Source organism: Coturnix japonica, chromosome 38, assembly GCF_054131305.1.
Source record: "Coturnix japonica strain WE chromosome 38, WE-NBRP24, whole genome shotgun sequence".
Lineage (NCBI taxonomy): Eukaryota > Metazoa > Chordata > Aves > Galliformes > Phasianidae > Coturnix > Coturnix japonica.
This window is the reverse complement of record NC_140700.1, coordinates 3,472,268-3,494,583: the sequence shown is the minus strand read 5'-3', so window position 1 is coordinate 3,494,583 and position 22,316 is coordinate 3,472,268. Positions and strand designations below refer to the sequence as shown.

Here is a 22,316-nt window from a genome sequence, read left to right as displayed (position 1 = left end):
ACTTGCAAGTCATGAAGCGTATTCTAGGAAGCTTTTGGCAATATCCTTTCTTTTATATATATGTGGCTTATTGTAGCCCTGTGAGCACTTGGATCGTTGAGCACTGTGCCTAAGAGTGCACTACTGAGACAGCCACATGGAGGAGCCTGGCTGCACTTCAGTTACCTCTAAGTAATCAGAAAGCTCCTTCTAGCTCATGGCAGCAATGCTCTGCTCAGGGACTGTGCTCACTGCATGGCAGTGCTGAGGTTCTCTGCATGCTCTATGACTAGCACAGCTCTACCAGCTGATTTTTGTGTTTCCTGTTTGATAAAGATGATTACAGAGAGGCAGATTGCTGTTGTAGACTGATCCAAAGGCCACAGCAAGGGAGTTGAACTGCTCCAGAAGACTGACAAGAGGGAATGTGAAAGGCTGGTTGTTGTTTGGGGGTTTATTTGGTCTATTTTGGCTATGCTACAGCCACTGCAGCTGTTATGTACATATCCAAACCACATTTATATTTCTTAGCTTCCATACTCTAACTTTGGTACAGGGCTGATTTCAGCCTATCTGGCAAGCTGTACTTATACTAAGTACTTAGGTAGAATAACATGCCCTGGAGAACTTTTATCTTCTCATGTACACTTGGATACTTAAATCTTGTTACTTCAGTGCTGTGTAGTTTTATTTAGACACCTGAATTAATCCAGCGTCACCTTTGGGCTGTTGGGAAGTGAAAGGATCTTTATGGAGTGGGGGATAGTGGGGAATCAAGGTGATTCTTGCTTCTCCATCCCAGCAGCCTTGTGCTGTTAGTCCTTTTTTTCACCACAATATTAGAATATAAATGAATTTACAGCTTATATCCGGAGCAAAGCAGCAATGACAGCATGTCCTCAGCCCCACATGGCAGGTGTCTGTGCTGTCACTGGGGCAGCAGCTGTGACACAGGAACCTCTGCCCTGGAGCACGGGAAGCCAGGACCTTCCAGCTCCCCTCTACCAGCTGCTCTCCCATGACTGAAGCCCTCAGGATGTTCCTGGCTGAGGGGTGACTTGTGTTTGTTGCAGCGGACACAGCACGTGGGTGACACCTGAGTGCAGTTGAGAGATGTGATTTAATCCTTCAGAAAAAGGACTGTGATGGGTCTGTTTGTTTCCAGGCTGGTCAAGCAAAATGCCACGAGCTGTATTTCAGATCAGAGCCAGATTAGGGTCAGCTTCCAGTGTTGTCTGATATCATGAACATGCTCAGGTCTGACATCTGCAGGGGTAAGTCATCATCCATAACCTATTTAGTCTGAGTTTGGATGTGGGACAGACTGCAGCAAAGCTGGAACAGGGAGCAGAGGGTCTGAACATAACACTGTCAGATTATACAACAGCTTTTTGTTTTTGACTGATTTTTGACCAAACCACTTTCTTTTGCTGGACCTTCTTGTGCATGTCCAGAGCTGGACTGTGCTGTGTTAGTGCTGAGCTGACATCACATGGGCACAAAGTTCCATCATCCAGCATAGCTCAGTGGTAAATCCTTTCCTTTCCAAGCATTTGTTGCTTTTGGTACCTGCTCCCCTGTAATTGGAAAGCTATTTCCTGCCCTTTCATCCTCTGCCTTTCTGATCTCTGTAGCTGTTGGGGATGTTATCTATTTCTGTTCTCTTGTCTCATGTCGCTTTTGTCTTCACGCTTCCACTTCCTGAGCGTGCAGCTGGCCGGGCTGCTAATCAACAAGGTCACATTTTGATGCACGTTGTTTTTATGGGGGTTGGAAGACGAGTGGTTCCCTTTGGGTGAGATGCGCATTTTCCAGGTCAGGAAGGAAAGATGAAGGCAGAGCTTTGCAGACCGGGTTTATTTGGATACAGGAGGATGAAGGCTGGGGCTGGAGGCACGATTTGGGGCTGCCATCCCAGCTGCAGCGTGGAGTTTAGATGTCACCTCCGTGTGTATTATAGGGATGGGGCGGAGCTTCGTCTCGGTGCGTGGGCAGCTCGCTCCTCCCCGCCGCGCATGGGCACGGCTACGGGCTGCGGGGTGCTCGCGTTGGCCGGTGCGGAGCGGTGAGGCGATGGGCTGAGCAGCCCCATGAGCTGCAGGCGGTGGGATCCCGTGCTGTAGGGTGGGGGGTGGCCGAGGGGGCTGTGGGAGCGGGGGCTGCGTGAGTCCCGCGTGGGGAAACGACTGCGGTATTACGAATGGGGGGCTCCGCGTGGAGCGTTCTCGGCCCTCCGGTATCGCAGCTGGGAGGGGCGGAGGGAGCGAGCGAGGCGGTTTGTTGACGTGTCGCGTTGATGCTGCGGGATGAATGAGGCGTTGTGCTGCGAGAGCCAAAGAATCCCCGTGTTCCAATCCCTGTGTTCCCTTCTATGTGTTTCAGGTGAATGCCGGCTGTTTGGAGAGCAGCGTTACGTCTAAATGCCAGCCCTTTCCCCGCAGCCTCTGTGAGTAACCTTAACTGGGTGCTGCTGTTACTTTAAATAAGAACTCTCCGTTGCCTCGCGCTGTAAGGTGAGAAATTCTTCTGGGAGAGGACGGTGGTGACACTTGGAGCTCATTGGTGGTGCTGGCAGCCTGGCAGGGAGCAGCAAGGAGGCAAGAAAGGGAGCAAACGCCTGCAGGGAGCTGTCAGCATTGAGTTCTGCAAAGGAAAAGTGCCACTGGAGAAAGTATAAAGCCCTGGACTGGAGAAAGATGTGCTGAAGCCTCACATGTTGAAGAGGAGAAGCTCGGATCCTGCCTTGGTGGCTGTGTAACCTGGAGGGAAGGAGGATAAGGAAGAACTTGCTGTAGCTCCCAGTTAACCGCTGTGTTCTCTGTTGGCTCTGCTGTTGGTGTCCTCCATTCCTGGACGTTGCTTGATGGGGATCTCTGCTGCTGGAGCAGTCTCTGCACTCAAAGGCAGGAGAGCAGGGCTGGGAGAGGTGGCCTCTAGATGCCGGAAAGGCCATTTGTGTAAGCTCCTGGCAGAAGGTCTCTTCTGGAACAGCTGCTGGCTGTAGGCCCATCAAGCTGAGGTTCAGAATAAACCTCTGTGCAGCATGGCTTCGAAGCAGGAGCAGAAGGAGACCCACCAGGCCAATGGGGCTGTGCTGCCCGCTGTGCCCATGGACTGCCTTGTCAGTCCGGACCGGGGGCAGCTGGTGGAACCCTCCAGTTTCTTGGGACCTGATGGTGTCGGGGTGGAAGTGGTGGTGCTGGAGTCCCGTGCTAATGCTAAAGGTGTGCGAGAAGAAGATGCCCTGCTGGAAAATGGCAGCCAGAGCAATGAAAGCGATGACACCAGTACAGACAGAGGCCCTGAACCAGCATCACCGCTCAAGGAAACCTCCTTTTCCATTGGGCTGCAAGTCCTCTTTCCCTTCCTCCTGGCAGGATTTGGGACGGTCGCTGCTGGAATGGTGCTGGACATTGTGCAGGTAAGACTGACCCTCCCTTGTGTGGTGCTGGGCTCTGAACCCCATCTCTGTAGGCTTGATCCTAAGTTAGGGGCTATTTGAATTGTAATGCTAGTTTGGTAGATAGCAGCTACAAAGGGAAGAGTTGTGTTTCATTGCATGGCAGTTGGGGTAGAGGCAGACCTCAGTGGTTCTTTGGTCACCCTTACACTCCTGCTGCCCTGCTCCAGCTCTTAGGACAAGGTCGTGACTGCCAAACATGCAGCCAAAGGACTCATCTCGGAACTGAGGCACATTCCTGCTGGGAATAATGTGGTAATCATCCCCTGATGATGATGACCATCATCCCAGCCCTGCTCTGCAGTTCCCTGGGTCCTGTTTCCTGTCACAGCCTGTGATGTTTGCTGTACTGTTTCAGCACACTGGGCTGGTGCCAGCTGGGTTAATGATCCCCCTCTGCAGTGGGTGCTTGCTCAGGCTGAGTGACCCTGCTCTGCCTTCTCATGTGCTTGAAGCAACCCAAGAGCAACTGAGCTAACAGGAAGATTCCTCCTGACAGCTATGTGGAGCTGATTCACGTGTAGCCACGTTGGAGCTGCGGTCAACCAAAATCTCTCAGTTTGATGGTGTTGACACAAAAAGTCTAATATCAGTCACTTGTGTGTGTGTGTGTATTGATGGCAGCGATGTTTATCTGCACCTGAGCTGAATGCCAGCAGGTCTGTCGTGATGCAGGCACTTCTTTAGCTATATTGCCCCTATGGCTGCTTCCTGCATGCCATAGCATGCTGGTCATCCTTACATCCTTACACTTTCTCCCTATGCAACCTGCTGGGGGAGGTTGTGAGTTGTGCCTCAGAACAGGAAGTAACAATATTAATTAATAGATTACTTGAAAAGAGAGAAAATTCAAGCACGATGTTGTTTGCAAAGTCCCCTCTAAGCTCATGTTTGGATCTTCTGGCAATTTCCTGCACCAGGGCTTTGAATGCAGCCCCAGGTCCTTCCTGGAAGAGGAACAGCCCTCCTGAGTGGGGAGGGGAGGGCCAGGATGGGATACTGTGGCATTCCACTGTGCTCTCCTGCCTTTTATTTACAGCCATTAGAAATAAAGCTTCATAATTCCTCTGTTCCACAGCAGCTCAGCATGTAGCTACTCAGCGTGTCCTGCCAACTCCTTTAACTCCCTTTAGCCTTGGGATTAAATGCCATAGGGTGGAAATGGGGGGGAGGGAAATGTGCTCTCTAAGCTTGCCTTCCTGCAGAGTTTGGGGAGCTGGTCTTGAGAACTGGCTTCTCAGAGCCTTGGGGGAAGGAGACAGCGAGCTGCTGGGGGTGGGCAGGAGCCCCATTGCTTTGGATGTAGCCATGGTTTGTGAAGGATGGAGGGATCCATGCACTCAATTTCCTCCACTTGAGACAAATGGAGTAATCAGCCAGCTGTAATTGGTCTCCCCAGTGTGAAAACAAGCAGCTCTGGCCACGCTGTCCCATTAATGTGTCCCTATTAATTTGCTTCTGCTCCCTTTGGGTTTGGAGACCTACATGTGTGCCACCTGCTTTTCTGTATACAGCAAGGAACTGTTGGCACAGTCCCATCTCCCTGCAGAGCCTTGATTGTTGTTTTCCAGACTTGCCTGTTCCCTGGAGATGCTTTGGATGGGATTGGATATGGTGGAGGGAGTCTGCTCATTCCCTATTTAACCACCTCAGGTGTTAACATCCCCCTCAGGTGCAGTGGGGAATGTTGAGCTTCACTCTTTCATCCAGGTCTGGGCTCACTTTTCATTGCTGTGCTGTTGTCCTCTGAGTGCTGTGATTGAGAGGGTGATCCTGGAAGAGTCTTGCAGGACTCCTCATGCATCTGCTGATCATGGGGCTCAAGCTCTCCTGGCAATGTTTGTCTCTTTGGGGCATTGGGAGAATCAAGATGCAATGTGCTGAGGCAGTGATAGCTCCGACCTGCTGCCTCCACAGCATTTCCTTCCCTCTGAGCTGTCCTGAGTCACCATCCTGCTCCGACCCACCCCATGATGCTGCTGCATGTCTTAACCCCCCCAACACAGCAACAGAACACAGCAGAGGCAGAAAAGCAGCTGTTGTCCTGGAAGTGTCTGATACCTGCAGGTGCAAAGCCTCTGAAACACAGCAAGCCTGGAGGAACAGCAAAACACCACCTGGGCCTGATGCTGGTGGGGTGAAGTAAGGCAACCCATGTGGGCTGTGCTGTCTGCTCCCCTTATGGGGTGTGTGAAGTGCCTCTCCTATAAGGCCGAGCTCTGCAGGAGCCAGAAGGCCTTTGAGACATACAAAGTGCCTGTAGACCAGTGTTGTATAACATCTTATATTAAGCGAGTTGGCAGGAGCCCACAGGTCCTGCACTTTGCAGTGAGCAAGCTGCTGATGTCTGCAGAAATCTTCTTGTTTTCCTTCCCTGAAGATGGCTTTTTTCCCTTTCCCCAGGAACACTTCTGTCTTACCCAGTTATGGCAGCTCCTGGCATGGTTTGCAGTGCAGCCTCTTGTACAGGTTAATGTGCATGGCTGGCAATGGGATGAGGTGCAGAGGGCTGCAGCCCTGTATTGGTTATTGCCTGACCCTATCGTGCTTCTATGGTCTCCTTGGAGGAAGGAGGAGCCAGGAAGCTGTTGCACAGCACTTCCAGCCTGTGGTCAGACTAACGACAGTGTTCCTTTGGTGAAGTGATCCTGGTGACACCCAGCTCATCCTGCTGGGATGTGGGAGCTGATTAAATTCCAGGTACTGCCCAGGGAAGTCGTAGTAAAGGATTTGCCAGTTAGAGCGAGTTGCAAAATAATTGTGATGACTGCCAGGCCTGCCTAAAAATAGGCTGAAGAAAGCAGAGCTCACTGTTCCTAGGTGTGACCTTAAAGGAAGCACAGCCTGGCGTGCTGCTGTGCCAAAGGAAGTCTTTCAGACTGATTCTCTCTCCCCTGTTCAGTGGTGGGTGCTGTAAGGGAAGGATCCCACTGCACTGCTGGCTGGGATGGCTGTACAGTGATGTAGCTTTTAGGGCACCTCTGGCTGTGGGCCGGAGGTCTCTGTGGCTCAGGCTTGTTGTGTGCAAGCAGTTCAGAGGCTGCAGGGTTTCCTTGGGCACTGCCCATCACTGCAGATGGGAGAGAATTTGCTTCAGGAGGAGGTGAGTGTCTGGAACCTGCTGTCCTCAGACAGTGGGGGGCTCTGAGATGTGCCTGAAACAGCTGAGCAGCTTCCATCCATCCCTGGAATGGGAACATTGTTGGCTCATCTCACTGAGCTGTCAAATGTTCTGCTTTTTGAGTGACTGGGAAGCAGTTTTCCCTTTAAGGAGAAATGGTTCCAGTTCATCCTTCTCAAGTATTTACCAGCCTCCTGTGATCACACTTCGCTCTCAGACTGTTCTTGCAGTGCTTGCAGCTTTAGCGTGGTATTGGAAAGGACCTGGCAGGAAGTTGGAGCTCGTTGGCTCTTAGCGTCCCAGTGCTGGAGACGAGCATCACAAAGGATGGAATAATAAACAAGAATAACTGAAGTCTTTCCCAACAGGAAGGTGTTAGTCATGCAGGTAGTGAGCTTTATTTGCTGTGAGGTGTTGGCTGATAGTGTTCCTTGTCCTAGAAGGAATTCCACATCCCTTTGGGTTCTCAGCCTCCCTGCCAAGGGGGGAGCTGAGGAGACAGAACCCAGTGCAGGTAACAGAGCAGGAAGGAAACTGCAGCTGCCAACAAGCTCAACACAGGAGGCAGCTTCTGAACACACCATTCCATCAGCTTCCTCTGAGGAGGATACCAGTGTGGGGAGCAGGGGTTATTTTGGACACAGTCTTCTCACAAAACACTCATGAGAGCAGGGAATCGAGCAGTGAGATTTGCACCGCCTGCATTATTATTTCTTTTAATGAGGTTGTGAGTTTTTGGGGATGATTATCTCTGGGAAGCCAGTTGCTCTCCTATAAGACTGCATACCCTGCAGTTACTCTGATCCTACAGTGCCTCAGGTTGGAAAGGATCTTAAAGACTGTATGGTTCTCTGCAGCAGAAGTGGGAGCAGAGACAGCGGTGAGCCACTGCAGCATCAGGGAGTAGCAGCAGTGCTGTGCCCTGAGGGGTGTTTGGAAGAAGCTCTATGGGGAATGCCTCTGGGCAGACTTCAGTACTGGATTCTGCCAAAACTGGAGTGTGTTGGGCAAGGCTTCTTCCTCTCTCTGTGTTCTTGGCCTCTACGTGCGTAAGTGTTTTGTCAGCAGTTAAGCTTTAGGGGATTTTGAACAGCAAGTTGCAGGCTGAGATCCTGTTTGTAAGCTCAGCAGGAACCATGTGGTCACTACTATGTAAATGGCAGAAGCAGTAACACTGCTAGAAAGTGTGGCACCAGAACTGGAAGTGAAACTGAGTCATCCACCCAGGGCTACACACAGGCAGTGCCAGAGTGCAAAGGAGGTTCTCAATACAAAGTAAAGGTTTCTAACCTTGGGGGGTCTTTTTTTGTTTCCATCTTGCAGCACTGGGATGTCTTCAAATATGTGACTGAGGTTTTCATCTTGGTGCCTGCACTACTGGGCCTGAAGGGGAACCTGGAGATGACTCTGGCATCTCGCCTGTCAACAGCTGTGAGTATCCAGGACATGCTGAGGAGCAGGATGTTTGTTTTCTGGGGGGCAGGAAGGGATGTGATAAATGCAGTGACCACCTAAAGCAGAGGCTGGAGTTGAACTTTCTAGCCAGGTGTTTCCATCCCATTTGACTGATCAGATTTAAAGGCTCTGTAGCCCTTAAGCTTTGCTGACAGTTCACTTCCTCATCAGAACTGCTTGTGAACCTGGAGGTACGGTGCACAAAAGGGCTCTGGCAGTTTAATACCTGGAGTGCTTGGATCTGGTTTCATTTACAAGGAAGCTGGGTGTAGGCATGCAACCAGAGCACACAGAGCAGGCCAAAACAAGCCAGGTTCAACAGGGCTGGGAGGTGAGAGCCTGCAGAGAGTTGTACAGCAAAGGGTGAGATAGAAGAGAGCTTGCAGAGAGTTGTCAGGTGGATTGACAGCCTATTCAAGTTAATGGAGAGGAATGGCAGGGCGTTTTTCTTGCTAGAACTCAGTTTGATTCCCACGTAACACTGAGCTCCTTGTGAGAAATGGAGACAGGCTCTGTTAGCTCCTCAGAACAGTGTCTTAGTCCAGCTGTAAATGAATTGCTTTGTGTTTAAATGTTTCTGTAGCACAGCAGTCTCCCTGTAGCTGAGCAGCGCTGGAGAGAGGCATCTTAACAGGGACAGTAATACTCCTTTGTCTGTAAAGCATCTACTTGAAAGTGACAGCAAGTGACAGCCTGATGTTTCTGTGGGTCCTGTGGTGAGCGTATAGCTTTAAATCTTACATCTACAAGGTGTTAGCTACCTGCTGCTGAGTGTTTACTGTTTCTGAGCTGGGTAGTGCTGGAAGAGAGCCCTTGCAGTGAGAGCCTGGGCTCAGCCTTGGCATTGCAGATGGAGAATTGTCTGTCTGGATAGCAGCAGCAAGCACAGCTAGCAGAATTGCTGCTTGTTGTGCTCCCTTTCCTCTTCCTGGTTGCTGCAGGAGAAAGCATAGAGAAGAGCTGAAAAATTCTCTGTATACTCACTCCTCTGGCTCCTCTTTCTTCCACCTGAAGCAGTGGGTTGATGCCAGCTGTGCCTCTTTGCTCTCAGTACCTTCTAACTCACTGAACCAGTGGCACCTGGGCATGAATTACCCTTGGCTTGGCCCCAGCACTGCCGGGGACCACCTCCACCTGGGCACAGCTTCCCTTGGTGCTGATGTCTTCTGTCCAGGTGTTACTGGAGAGAACAAAGCTGCTGTGCTCCTGCACCGGGGCTTGCAGGGTCAGGCTGAGCACTTCAGCCTGTGGCAGGCTGAGCTTTGTTTGCTTCTTCATTCTCAGAAACAAATCCCTTTGTTTTATTCATTCCCTATTGTTCAGATCATGTCAGAATCCTCGCTGACCCAAACACAGGCCATTCTCCCTCTTGGCCTTGACTTGGCCAGCTTTCAGAGCACGCTTTGAGCATGGACTGATCAGGGTGAGTCCTTCACCCCAACAGGAACGAAGGCTGTGCTGCCTATGTGCAAGTCTCCCAGCCTTGCACACCACTCCCTTGTATCAATGCATGATGGGGTCTGACAGTCTCTTTAGTTCTCCCTTCTTTCCCATGGGGAGTGGGCTCTCCTTTGGGCAGCGCTTCACGATGCCGTTCTCGTGCTCGCTCTGCAGGAAAACAGTCTGGAAGGATTTCTCAGATTGTGGGTTTCTAATTAGTGCTGCATTAAGGCACCTCAGAAAGTCCCTTCCACAATTAAGAAGTAAAACTCTCCCATTAAGTCAAAGGATTAACATCCTGTTGCCATTGACTACAGCTAGGTTATGTTAATCCCAACCTAATTGCCATGTGGCAGGAATGTTAAGGTCAGGCTTCGTATGGAGCTCAAATTCCTCTGCTGGATGTGGTGGGTGCAGCTCTACAGCCAAGACTTTGTTTTTCTCCATTCTCTCTTCCCCTCCCCTTAAACCAAGCAGAAGAATTCACCCTGGAGATGTGCATGTCTCAGAGCTGGTGGACGTGGCCTGGCAGCTCTCTGAAGTGTAGATGCAATGAGAAGTGTGAAGGTTGGCTGATCATAGATTTCTTTCTTTGTGTGGACCAGGAAAGAAACCTGAGAGGCAGGAATTGCTGCTCTATTGTTTGTCAGAAGTCTGACACTTTCAGCCAGTGACTCCATCATGCAACTACTTCATATTCCTTAAGCCTTTCCCTTATGATTTCATAGTGACAAACTTGTTTCTCCCTCACATTCATCAGCTTCAAATGCTACAAGATTGCATGCAGGCACCATCTCTCTGCCTGTCCTTTCCAACTGTGAATACCAGAAGGTGTTGGGGAGAGCAGATCTCCTGTGTTCTCCATAAGCTGCAACCTGCAGGGATTCTGCTGGGTTTTGTTTGGATTGTATGCCAAGAAATTCAAGCAGCTTTCCTTCTGTTCTGGTTATTCTGATTAGCATCTCCCGTAGCGATGCCAGATGACCCGTGTGCCATGGCTGCTTCCTGCTACTCAGTAGGTCTCCACGTGGCATTAGCCTTGTTTACTCAACTTTTATCCCCAGCTGTAGTTCCTGCTGCCAGCTCCTTGTGCCCACGTGGTGCTGCTCTGGCCTTGCCCCATGTCAGAGCTGGGGGCCACTGATAGCTGACCTGGGATCTCTGCAACTCCTGTTTCCCTCCTGGCTGGCTAAAATGAGGGGCATTGTGACCCAGCTGGGCCTGGGCCAGACTTGGCTTCATCACCACTGAAGTGGATTCAAGCAGCAGTGTTGGCTCTGTGTGAGGGCAAAGTGTATTTTGTTGCTTTTACTGGATTTTCATCAGAATTCCTATTGCTCCCTTCAGAACTCCTTCTATTGTGCTCTGCTTTTGCTGCATAGGAGTGTCAGCCCATTCCTGTTGACAGGGCATCAAAGCTCAAACTGGGAACAGCTTTGGTGTGCTGGGCTATAAAGCCAGGCTAACTGTTGGAAGAGCAGAGCCATCCGTCTTTTAAGGTTCTAATGATGCTGTGATGTCTTCTTTTGCAGGCTAATATTGGCCAAATGGATACACCCAAAGAGCTCTGGAAGATGATAACAGGGAACATGGCACTGATACAGGTAAGAAAATGGGAAAGAAAACATGGGGACGTTAGTAGTTGTTGAAGTCCAACTTGAAGAGGTGTCAGAAGGCTTGAATGTCTTTTCTTGGGTATTGACTATCGGTATTGCATGTCTAAGGGGGAAACAAATGGCACCTTATTATCCCATGGTCACATTACCATTGCAGTTTGCCTTGAAGGTTGAACTTCATGTACCATTTTGCCTCAGTCTTCTTGGTGTTCATCTCACTTTCATTTTCAGGTTCAGGCTACCGTGGTTGGCTTCCTGGCCTCGATTGCAGCAGTGATATTTGGATGGATTCCAGATGGGCACTTCAGCCTTGACCATGCTGTCCTGCTCTGTGCCAGCAGCGTGGCTACTGCTTTCATTGCTTCCCTTGTCCTAGGTAGGAGATCTATCATGTATATTCTTCATGCACCTCTTCCTGACATGCTGGGCTCTCCTTGCCTTCATCCTAATTTCTTGCTCTTTTATTTTGCTGTAGGCATGATCATGATTGGAGTCATCATTGGATCCAGGAAGATGGGAATCAATCCTGATAACGTAGCCACACCAATTGCTGCCAGTCTGGGGGATCTCATCACCCTGGCTCTGCTTTCAGGAATCAGCTGGGGCTTGTACAAAGAGCTGGGTGAGCAGCAACAAAAAGCTTTTGTCTCTCCCTGGTCCTTGTGTCTGCTGCAGCATTTCCCTTGTGTTTCACCCTGTTCCTTTACCCTTAATCCTCTTGGGGCTTCCAAGTGCTAGGAGCTTGGTAGTGGCTAAAACAATGGGGGAAGGCAGCTTTGGTTGTAGTCTTTTATACTGTCAGCACCAGCTGGGGGTCCTCAGTGCAGAGCTGCAGCTGTGTGCTATGGATTTCCTCCTCCCTGGTGGCTGGGATGCAGAGGATGTGACTCAGCCAGGTTCACTCAAAGGTGAAGCAGCGCTGGGAGGTCTTGCCCAGGAGTGGGAAGTAGGAAGGAGCAGTTGGGAAACTAAAGAGGTTTCAATTCAGCAGGTGCATCAGGAGGAAACGCTGGGTCTTGTTTGTATGTTTCTGACTCTGGGGATGGCAGCTCTATGCTGGCAGGGCTGATGAGCTCAGCTGAAGTAGTACCACAGCTCTCTGCTGCAGGATGTGTCCTTGACCTGTTGCCTTTGCTTATTTCCCCCTCAGGGAGCAAAGCATACGTGAATCCTTTGGTGTGTGCCTTCTTCATAGCCCTGCTGCCCATCTGGATCATCATTGCCAAGAAGAACGCAGCGACTCGGGAGGTGCTGTACTCTGGCTGGGAGCCAGTCATTATTGCAATGGCAATTAGCAGGTAGGAAGGTGTGCAAGAGTTCTTCTCCTTGAAACACAGACACAAAACTCACCTTTTTTCCCCCCAGCCCTTCCAACCTTTTCACACTTGACAGATTCCAAAAGAAGATGGCAATCCAAACTTCTCCTTCCACAGCAGCCTCTGCCAGGAAACTGGAGGTCACGTTGTGTTTTCCAGTCAAAGACACTGGGATTGAGGCCCAGGGGCATTGAGCACCTGACTGCTGGAATCCAAGGCCTCAGCACGTGGTTATTGCACGCGTTAGTGGGTGGATACGTCACCCAGTGCACACGCTGCAGCAGGGAGGACTTGCAGTGCTCTGTGTGTGCTGCCTGATGGGCTTTCAGCACTGACCTCTTCATTCTTCTCTCTGCAGCGTTGGGGGTTTAATTTTGGACAGAACAGTCTCAGATCCGAACTTTGCTGGGATGGCTGTCTTCACCCCTGTTATTAACGGTGAGTTCTTTTCCATGGTGATGTTGCAGCTCTGATGGTTCTTGGCCTCTGCCTCAGTGTAGGAAGGTTAAGGAGGCTAATTCTGCTAGAGCACCAGTGAGATGAGATCAAACCCAACCTTTACAGCAGCACCTCCTGGTGCCAGCCCCTTCAGCAGAGGGTAACAGGCCTAGGGGAGGCCATTGCATGAGAGAAACTCCAAATCGGAGCCACAACAAGAGCTGTTTGTTATCCACTTCCTTCTGGCTCATGGAAGACCCCCGATCCAAGATACGAGCCCTGCAGCTCTTGGTAACATAAAGATCTGGGTTTGCAACTCAAGTCGGGAAATCTTTGGTTTGTTCTGGAATGAAGCTTTGACCTCCATTCTGCCTAATGAACCAAGGGAGTTCTGTTGTGCACTCATTCTCAGCCTTGCAATAAATTGAGCTAATTCTGCAGCAGCTCATCTATGGGTTGGCAAGTTCAGAGTTTCCTTGTGCTTCAGGCAAAAACCAGCAGCTTTAAACTTCCCTTATTGTGCTCTCCTTATCTGCAGGTGTGGGTGGCAACCTGGTGGCAGTGCAGGCGAGTCGCATCTCCACTTACCTGCACATGAGTGGGATGCCTGGAGAGAGCCCTGAAACAACCCCTCGCAAATGCCCCAGCCCTTGCAGCACTTTCTTCAGCTCAGGTACTCAAATTAAGGCTTGGAATGTATTGAGTTCTGCAAGCAGCAGTTGCTGCAAATGGCTGGCTGAGCTCGGCTGAGGCCGTCACTGGAGCACTGTCACAGGAAATGGTGGCTGAGGCTCAGAGGCAGCTGTCAGCTCGTGGATGTCTGCTCTTTTGGCCTGCCCTGCCCTCTAGAGACCAGTGGACCTTTAGCAAAGCTGCTATACAAAGACGACACATCCCTGCTGGGTTAGGAAAGCACGTTGCCCAAGTTCTGTGCCCTAAGTGTGTAATGCTGTAATTCCTTCACCCAGCAAATCTTTTCCAGATGTTCAGGATACCTAAACCTGCCTTGAAGCTGCTCAAATGTTGACGGTCTGCTGGGCCTATAGAGCTACAATTAGAGAAAATTAACTTGCAAATGCTTCTTAGCCCTGTTATTTGTAGCAGTGAACAGCCAAACCTGCATTCCTACATAGTGTGTGGAGAGGTGGTCATATTCCAGGCTGCCTGGGGGAGGTTTGATACTCCATAGCCTTGGTTCTGGCCTTCTGAGATCTGAGGTGCCCCCAGCTGTAAGTAGGCTGCACAGTTGCTGTGTTCCAATCCCACTGATTCCTGAACTCCACTTTTGTTTCCCAACAGATGTGAATTCCCGCTCTGCTCGTGTGCTCTTCCTTCTGGTCGTGCCTGGACACTTGGTTTTCCTTTACACCATCAGCTCCATGCAAGGTGGACACACTACGCTCACCCCCATTTTCATTGTTTTCTATATGACGGCTGCACTCCTCCAGGTGAGCTGAGGCCCCTCCAGGGGCTGCAACTGCTCAGGCTGCAGTAAGGGATGCTGCCATGCCATCCACAGCACTGATATGAAGGAGGTGGGGGGAACATTGCGCTCTGGTGGCTTCAGCTGCTCTTTATCCCTGGGATAAAGATGTTGCTGACCCTTCCTAAGAGTCCTCTGTGCTTCTGAGTCCTCTCGTTTGCCCCATATCTCTGAGCTTGTTCTGGTTAGATCTGAAGATGGAGATGCAAAATATAGACTTGCTGGTGTTTGGGTATCAGTGCACTGAGCCTTTATGCTTGAACGTGCTGGGGATGCATTGAAGGGAAGGAGGGGCTGCAGAGGTACTGTGTGAGGAGAGGGATGGCAGAGGTTGGGGCTGTGGCTGATGTGGCTCTTTTCTGCCTCCCTCCCAGGTTCTCATTCTGCTGTACATCGCTGACTGGATGGTGCACTGGATGTGGGGCAGGGACCTCGATCCTGACAACTTCTCCATCCCTTACTTGACAGCGCTGGGCGACCTGATTGGAACAGGTCTCCTTGCTCTCAGCTTTCATGTCCTATGGCTTATTGGTGACCGGGACTCCGATGTGGGGGATTAGCTCTCCCTGCCACCCCTCCTCTCTGCTCTCTTCCATTCATTTTTGTCATGATTGTTTTTCTTCCACTCTTGCTCCCCTTCCTTCCCCCATCCCTTACCCTGTCTCTCACGAGACTTCATCTTTGATACAGGATTCTCATTATTTTCAATGGGAATTTTATGTGGTTTCTATTTCAAGCCAAGTTTGTACAGAAAATAAATCTAGTTTTAGGAAGGACGCGGGAGTGTAATGAGACAATCACTAAGTGCAATTTCCTAGCAGTTGTCTGACCAGTGTTCCAGGGGAGCTGCCCATCAGTCGATGGAGCACACAGGAGCCCCCCCTGTCCCAGCTTCTGGAGGTGAAGGGCTGCTTTGTTCGCTTCATAAGCGTTTTAAATGCTGGAGATGAAGTTAAGATGGATGTTGCTGAGAGGGCACCTGCTAGCAAAGTGCAGCCTTGTGGGTGAGGACATGGGGATCTCCTGTTTTCTCTGTCCTGTGACCCTCCTCCCTCGTGTTTTCTCCCTGCACCCCCTCACCTGTGCTTTGCTCCCAAAACATGCAGCTCTCTGGTCCAGAGTTGATCCACTTCTGTGCATTCAGGATTGCTTCCAGCTGCAGTTGGGCAGGAGCTGCTCAGTACCTTCCCTTGCTGAGTATGAAACTCGGGAGCATCATTGCTGCTGCTGTCTCTTAGAAGATGCCATCTGTGTTCAGCCTTTGGCTTTCCCTGTATGCGTAGGAGGAAGCAGGAAAACAGGTCAGCAGCACAGCCTGACTTGTGCAGCCATGCACTGTCAGTGCAGCACTCTATGTGGCTCTCAGCAGAGCACCCTGCTTGCTTCAAGCTGCACTTGCAGCCTGGGGTTGGTGACAGCCCAGCATGCCAGCAGGGGGGCTGAGCACTGTGAGCCTTGTTTCCCTCCTGCTTTTTGTGCTGCCCAGCTGGGAGGTGGCCAGGAAAACCTTCCCTTCCTCCACCTGTGCCCCCTGGGGGGATTCTCATGCAGCAGCATAATGAGAGAAAACCAGTTCTGGTTGTGTGACTGAGGTGTTTGTAATACAATCATCTTCCTGGGTGCTGTCAGAGCTTTTTACTTTTCCCATTTGGATATAAATCAATTCAGTGAGCTGAGCACAGTTTATTTAAGCGAGTCTTATTGACTTGGAAGCTTCACTCAATGATGTGCTCAGCAGGCTCTGATGTAAATTGCATGCATGGGAGAGAGCTCCTAATGTTGGTAGGGGTGGGGATCATAGTGTCCCATGGGACCCAGTTTTGGTGCTGCAGTGCCCAAAGCACAGGGAGATGCCCTTAAAGGACCAGAGCTCACACTGCAGCCCTGCGCCTTTTGTGCTGCTGCATTTCCTCTTTGCCTGCAGATCCAGGGCCATCACCTGAGAGCTGCAGGATCTGGGGTCACCTACAGGCTGCTGCTTTTCTTCTTCTGTCTTGAATGGCTTCAGTTCCTCCCTTAGGTTACCTTCAGCATTTCTGGCACAAAGAGGCAATGCTCCCCTTCTCACCTTGCTGATGTGAGGCTCTCCTTCCTCCTCTCCATCTCTGTGCTGTCCCCTTAGCGGCAGTAGCTCTGACCCTCCTTCTGTCTCCTGTAGTTGACTTTGGCTGCTCGCAGGTCTGATTCAGCCACAGCTCTGCATGAAAACACAAAGGAAAACCAAAACATCAGAACAACCAACCAAACTCACACCCCAAAGCAAGAAGTCTGAGCCTGGGGGCTCCTCCAGCATCTTCTGCTCTCACCTCCTATCCCTGCCTGATGCTGAGGGGTGGGATGTGAGATTTCCTTCTGCTGCCATGTTTGTGTATGGCCGTGCCATTACTGCTCTGTGCTGTGATGCCAGGGTTTGGTTCCCTGAGAAAGCAGTGGTGTCAGAGGGAGGATCTCCCATGGTCTCCTATGGGTGCTGAGGTGCTGTGGGGTGAATGGGATGGGGCAGGATCTCATTTAGCATCTCAGCACATGGACAGCCAAAAGCTTTACCCATCACTTGCACTCGGTTGCACAGCCCACCTTACAGCTGACTGCAAATGAGAAACGCCGGGTTGAGCTCTCTTTGTATTAAAGAAGAAACAAAGCAAAGACTTGTCTTAATTATTTATAGCTACTGTAACTGGATTGACGGATGTCAACTGCTGATAAATTATATTTCCTTAAATAAAGATGACATTTATTTATGTGGACTTGGGTGCCCTTCTTTCTTCCATCTCTGTGTGCTTCTAAGCTGCTCCTGTTTTGCAGCACTGATAACAGCCCTGGGGGGGGAGGGGGGGGGGGGGGGGGGGGTTGGTTCTGTGCTCCTATGGACTGAATGGGAGCAGCATAGAGCTGTGTATGGGGGTGTCAGGAAGCAATAAGGGCTGTCCTATGGGGGTGGTTAGACGGTAGGGCAGGCTTGGTGGGATGCCCTCTGTGCCGTTCTATTCTGTGCTATTCTATCCCGTTCTATTCTATCGTCTCCCGTTCTGTTCCATGCGGCTCTATTCCATTCTGTCCCGTTCTATTCCATCCCATTCCGTTCTGTCCCGTTCTATTCCATCCCATTCCGTTCTATTCCACCCCATTCCGTTCTATTCCATCCCATTCCGTTCTGTCCCGTTCTATCCATCCCATTCCGTTCTATTCCATCCCATTCCATTCTGTCCCGTTCTATTCCATCCCATTCCGTTCTATTCCATCCCATTCCGTTCTATTCCACCCCATTCCGTTCTATTCCATCCCATTCCGTTCTGTCCCGTTCTATCCATCCCATTCCGTTCTATTCCATCCCATTCCATTCTGTCCCGTTCTATTCCATCCCATTCCGTTCTATTCCATCCCATTCCGTTCTATTCCATCCCATTCCGTTCTACTCCGATCTTTCCCCGCCCCAACGAGCTCCGGAACTGCGCTGTTCCGCCTGACCATCACGTGATCGCTGCACCCGAGGGTGGGGGGAGGGAGGAGGGGGTGGGTTTTGGGGGGGGGTGGGATAGAAAGATGGGGCAGAGGGACCGAATGTTTAAAGTGCTGGTGGTCGGGGATGCTACGGTGGGTAAAACATCGTTGGTGCAGCGCTACGCCAACGACAGCTTCAACCGGCACTACAAATCCACTGTGGGAGGTGAGCACAGCCTTGAGGGGGGGGTTGGGATGGGTGAGCTCGGTGGTTCCTTGTGTAACGTGGATGTAAATGAAGCTGTAAAGAGTTGGGGGGGTTCTGATGATTTAATCCTTAAAGGAGTTTCTTTTCCTATGGGGGTTCACAGTGGACTTTGCACTGAAGGTGGTTCAGTGGTCCGAGTCGGAGACGGTGAGGCTTCAGCTGTGGGACATTGCAGGTATGTTCATATAGAGCCCTAAAGTGCATCCAGATTGGGATGAGGCTCCATCCATCCATGTGTTGGGATGGGTGGGATTTTAGGGTGCAGAGCAGGTTGGGATGCAGGGCTTTGGGTTTGGGTGTCTGGGATCTTCATAAAGAAAATAGGAAGGAGAAGTTTGCAGGGAAGGGATTGCAGCAAAGAAGCAGATTTCAGTTTCAGTCCTGAGAAGTGCATTAAAAATCAAAGGGTCCTGAAAAGATATTTGGGGAGATAAAGCAGAGTCCCTCATCCCATGCAGTGCTCAGTGGGGGCTGCATAAGTGCTTTCTCATTATGGTGCACCTCTGTTTCCTAAGTGGAGTTTGGAGCTGAGGAAGCAAAGTCCTGCTGTGGGCACTTATTTGGTTGAGTAAGTCTTAAAAATGGGAACTTAAAAATGGGGATTTTTGTCTTTTTTTTTGATCCTGAAGGGCAGGAACGCTTCACATCCATGACCCGGCTGTACTACAGGGAGGCATCAGCCTGTATCATCATGTTTGATGTCACCAATGTCAGCACCTTCAGCAACAGCCAGAAGTGGAAGCAGGACTTGGACAGCAAGTTGACGCTTCCAGATGGGAGCCCTGTGCCGTGCCTGCTGCTGGCCAACAAGGTGAGCACGGACAGGGCCACCACCCTCACATTGAATACCAGCCCAGGGCCCCATCCAGTATGGCCTTGAACACCTCCAGAAGAACCTTGCCCTGAGAGCTCTGTGTCAGGTTGGGATTGAGGAGATTCAAAAGGCTGAGCCCTCCTCCCACTGCCCAACACTGAATGGGCAAGAGGAGAAGTTCCCCTCCCAGCTTGGGAATGGAAAGGTTGAGCCTCACCTGGCTGACTCCTGTTTTACAGTGTGACCTTTCCCCGTGGGCAGTGACAAGAGAAGAAGTGGATCGTTTCAGCAAAGAAAATGGCTTTTCTGGTTGGGTGGAAACATCTGTCAAGGAGAACAAGAACATTAACGAGTCTATGAGGTAGGAACAGCAATTGGGGCACACTGCAAGAGTTAATTCCCTCCTTCAGACAGTGCTGGCTGAGGTAAGGGGAGATGCTGTCAGCGAGTAACAGATAGCAGCAATAACATGCAAGTGAATCTCCTGAAGGGAAACTGAATTCAGAGAGGTCAGACGTTGTTCTGCCCTTGGTCAAGCAGCTTGTACCCAGGAAGCTGATCCTCTGCTCCTTAAAGCTCTGGAGTTTTGTGTCCAACCAGGAGTTGTTGCTTTGGTTCTGTTGTTGTTCTGTTTTGTTTTGTTCTTCTCTGTGCTCCAATGTCCTAATTCACATCTATTTGTCTTCCAGAGTCCTGATTGAGAAGATGATGTCCTCATCCACTGGTGATGGAAGTTCTGCTTCTTCCTGGAGGGGGGATTATATTAATATCAAAGAGACATCCCCGCCGGGCTGGGCGTGCTGCTGATGTACTGACTGCTCCATCTGCTTCTGTTTTCTACCCCTTTTTTTGTCTGTTTTCAAAGATAGTGAACTGTCCTCTCTTTACATTCGTACTCACTAAGCACTGATCCAATGGCTTGGAAGGAGGAATGGAAGGAGTGAGGAAAGGAGCCCTCTTTCTTCCAGCACAGCAGCAGTGGGAGCACGGCGCAGTCTGTGCTCAAGCACATGGCTGGGATTCATCTTTTAAAACACTGAGCACTTTTCTTCATCTTCTCCTATATGACAGCCTGTGTCATGCAAGGTGAAGGACATGGAACGTGTATTTTTAATGCTGTTGCACCTTTGGTACCTTTTATCCCTCAAGACCTGCACCTGATCCACAGAGGCAACCATTCCAGAGTGCTGCAGTGACCTTCATTTGATGCGCATGAAGTTGAATCGTTCTCTCTGCTCCTGTGGGTTCCTGGGGTGAGATTACAGCAAACCCTTCATTCCGTGCTCTGGAACTTCACACCTCTGTCTGCCTGTTGCTGGAGACGAACACATCTCAGCACTGTCATCCAATGTCCTTAAGGTGTGGATCTGAGATGGAGCACAGCCCTAAATCACGTGTGTGCTGACTGCGGAGTTGTCAGCGTTGCCCAGTTGCCTTCTGTTCCTTCACTCTTACCCTCTGTCTAGCACAATCCCATATGTTCTCTTCTGCTACGGCTTTATTAGGACACTGGGAGCTGAATGAGGAATGGGTTGTAAACTCCTTTGTGTGCCAGAACAACAGTTCTTTTCACTTTTAGCACACCCTGCGTCCTACCATCTCACTAAGCTTTGCAATTGCTGCTGCATCACCTTCCCACCATTACAGTGCAGTGACTTTGGTGGCAGGCTTTGGTGCTGGAAGCCCACTGCTGGTTTAGTGCTTTAAGGGGCAAGCAAAGACTTTGCAGGGCAAAAGGAAATGAAGAAATCTGCTCCCCAGCTGCTTTTTTTGTGCCTGCTTTTCCTAATGTATCCCCCAGGTGTGCCTAGCTGTGAATGGCTCTTCCCAACTACAAACTGATAGAGCACATTAGAGTTATCTTGGAGGAGTTAATAAGGAAGGCCAGTCTGCAAGGCTGCAGTTGTGTAGCACTGTGGGCTCTTCTCATCATCCTGCTGTGCTATAGAGTTGTGTCCTGCCTGTGTTGAGGTTAGGGTTTAAACAAGTGCTCTTCAATGATGTTTTCTCTCATAGTTTACATCTCTGTGTGCCAAAAGATTAAAAGGCAGAAAAACTTTCCCTTAAGAGCATCCATCATCTGTGGATGCAGAGTAAGAACAAGAACTGATTGCCTTTTGTTATCTGGGGTTGAGAAAGATAAGCTGTGAGGAAGGGCTACAAAACCTTGGCCTATGTTATGTTCCAAATATCCAGGCTAAGATTTTGTTGTGTAAATATTGCCAAATTCAGCCTTATAAGCACTTAAATATACCTTTCCCTGTGCCTTCGGGTTAACTGGAGAAACACATGAAGTGTGTAGGGGTGGTTAGGAGCAAAATTGAACTGTCTTGTTGTGTTTTACTTCCTAAACATGGCAGGGAAAAGAGAAAAAAGGGTCTGATTTTTAGAAGGATCTGTCATGAAGCTGTAAAGACTTGTGTATTATTTATTGCTTGCTGTCTAATTGAGCAAAGGCCAGGAGTTAGAGCTGCCCATACAGGTGAAGGGGATGAGGCTTGCAGTGGTGGAAGTCCCTGCCCAGGACCAACTAATGCAGCCATGAAAGCTTGGAACTGAGCAGGAACTGCACAACTGTGGTTTCCATGGCCTGTACTTTCCATGGCCATACTTTCTGTACATCACTTGGATACGTACCAGTGCCTTTTTAGTATCCGGACCTCTTGATTTTCCCTAAGTGCCTCTTAGAAACAAGGAAAAGCCGAAGGAAGATCTCTTCTGATTTTCTTATTTCTGTTCTGCTGTTCCACCTGCTTTGAAAATGATCTTTGGTTTTTCCTTCCTGCAGTGCCTGCTTTGACATTGTACTCTATGTGATTCCAGGCAATCCATGCCTATTTCACTCTATTCCATGTGTTTCTCGTTGCTTAACTCTTTAAATCTATGGTCACGGGTCTCAAAAGAGACATTTAGTTACATATTTAATATGTTGATGACCGCAATCTGTGGATCCACATAGAAATGTATACTGGAATAGAATCAATGAGGTCAAAATTGAGCTTTGGTTTTAAAACAGCTTGTAGTTATGCAGAAGTATTTGAGAACAGGGTTCTCCTTACTGTAACACTGCAGTATTATCATGTTTATACAAAGAGAAGAAACTGCTGGGAGGTTTTCTCCCTATCAAACTGTAAATGAATGCAATATGGCAAAGGTCTGACATAAAAGAGTTTGACATTGCTGGTGTAGTCGTTGTTTTCCTGTCTCAAGAGTCCTAAGAAATGGGTTTGTGAGATCAAAACAGAAACAGTTTTGCTGCCAAGAACAGGAGGTGTTATAAAGCATCCAGTGTGGACTGCCCTGTGTTGCCAGCAAAACAGATTAGATCCTTTTTCTCTGGAAAATCTCGTTGTCTTCATTACCATCGTGTTATTGACCTACAAGTGGGACATAAGCACGCCAAACTTTCACATCTGCCAGGCTGTCATAGTGGGTTTTAATCCAATACATCCAGCTAAGAGGAGGAAGAAAAGAATCCCTTGATG

General features: G+C 49.8%; 2 protein-coding genes across 4 annotated transcripts; both read left to right on the top strand.

The window, feature by feature from the left end:
* The first annotated feature begins 1,990 nt into the window (after positions 1–1,990).
* SLC41A1 (solute carrier family 41 member 1) lies at positions 1,991–17,055 on the top strand. Of its 3 annotated transcripts, none has more exons than XM_015885289.3 (11): positions 1,991–2,034; positions 2,362–3,400; positions 7,884–7,991; positions 10,988–11,059; positions 11,303–11,447; positions 11,547–11,693; positions 12,222–12,369; positions 12,746–12,825; positions 13,364–13,498; positions 14,125–14,273; positions 14,683–17,055. In XM_015885289.3, exons 2-11 carry the CDS (start codon positions 3,023–3,025, stop codon positions 14,866–14,868), a joined length of 1,548 nt encoding a protein of 515 aa, XP_015740775.2. In that variant the 5' UTR covers positions 1,991–2,034; positions 2,362–3,022; the 3' UTR covers positions 14,869–17,055. The 3 variants fall into 3 exon arrangements, with proteins under 3 accessions (XP_015740775.2, XP_015740773.2, XP_015740774.2); XM_015885287.3 differs by having other exon boundaries at positions 1,991–2,044; XM_015885288.3 differs by having other exon boundaries at positions 1,991–2,083.
* Positions 17,056–17,823: 768 nt separating this feature from the next.
* Positions 17,824–22,011, top strand: RAB29 (RAB29, member RAS oncogene family). Its single transcript, XM_015885365.3, has 5 exons — positions 17,824–17,975; positions 18,121–18,192; positions 18,647–18,828; positions 19,071–19,192; positions 19,521–22,011. Exons 1-5 carry the CDS (start codon positions 17,852–17,854, stop codon positions 19,636–19,638), a joined length of 618 nt encoding a protein of 205 aa, XP_015740851.1. The 5' UTR covers positions 17,824–17,851; the 3' UTR covers positions 19,639–22,011.
* The last annotated feature ends 305 nt before the right edge of the window (positions 22,012–22,316 follow it).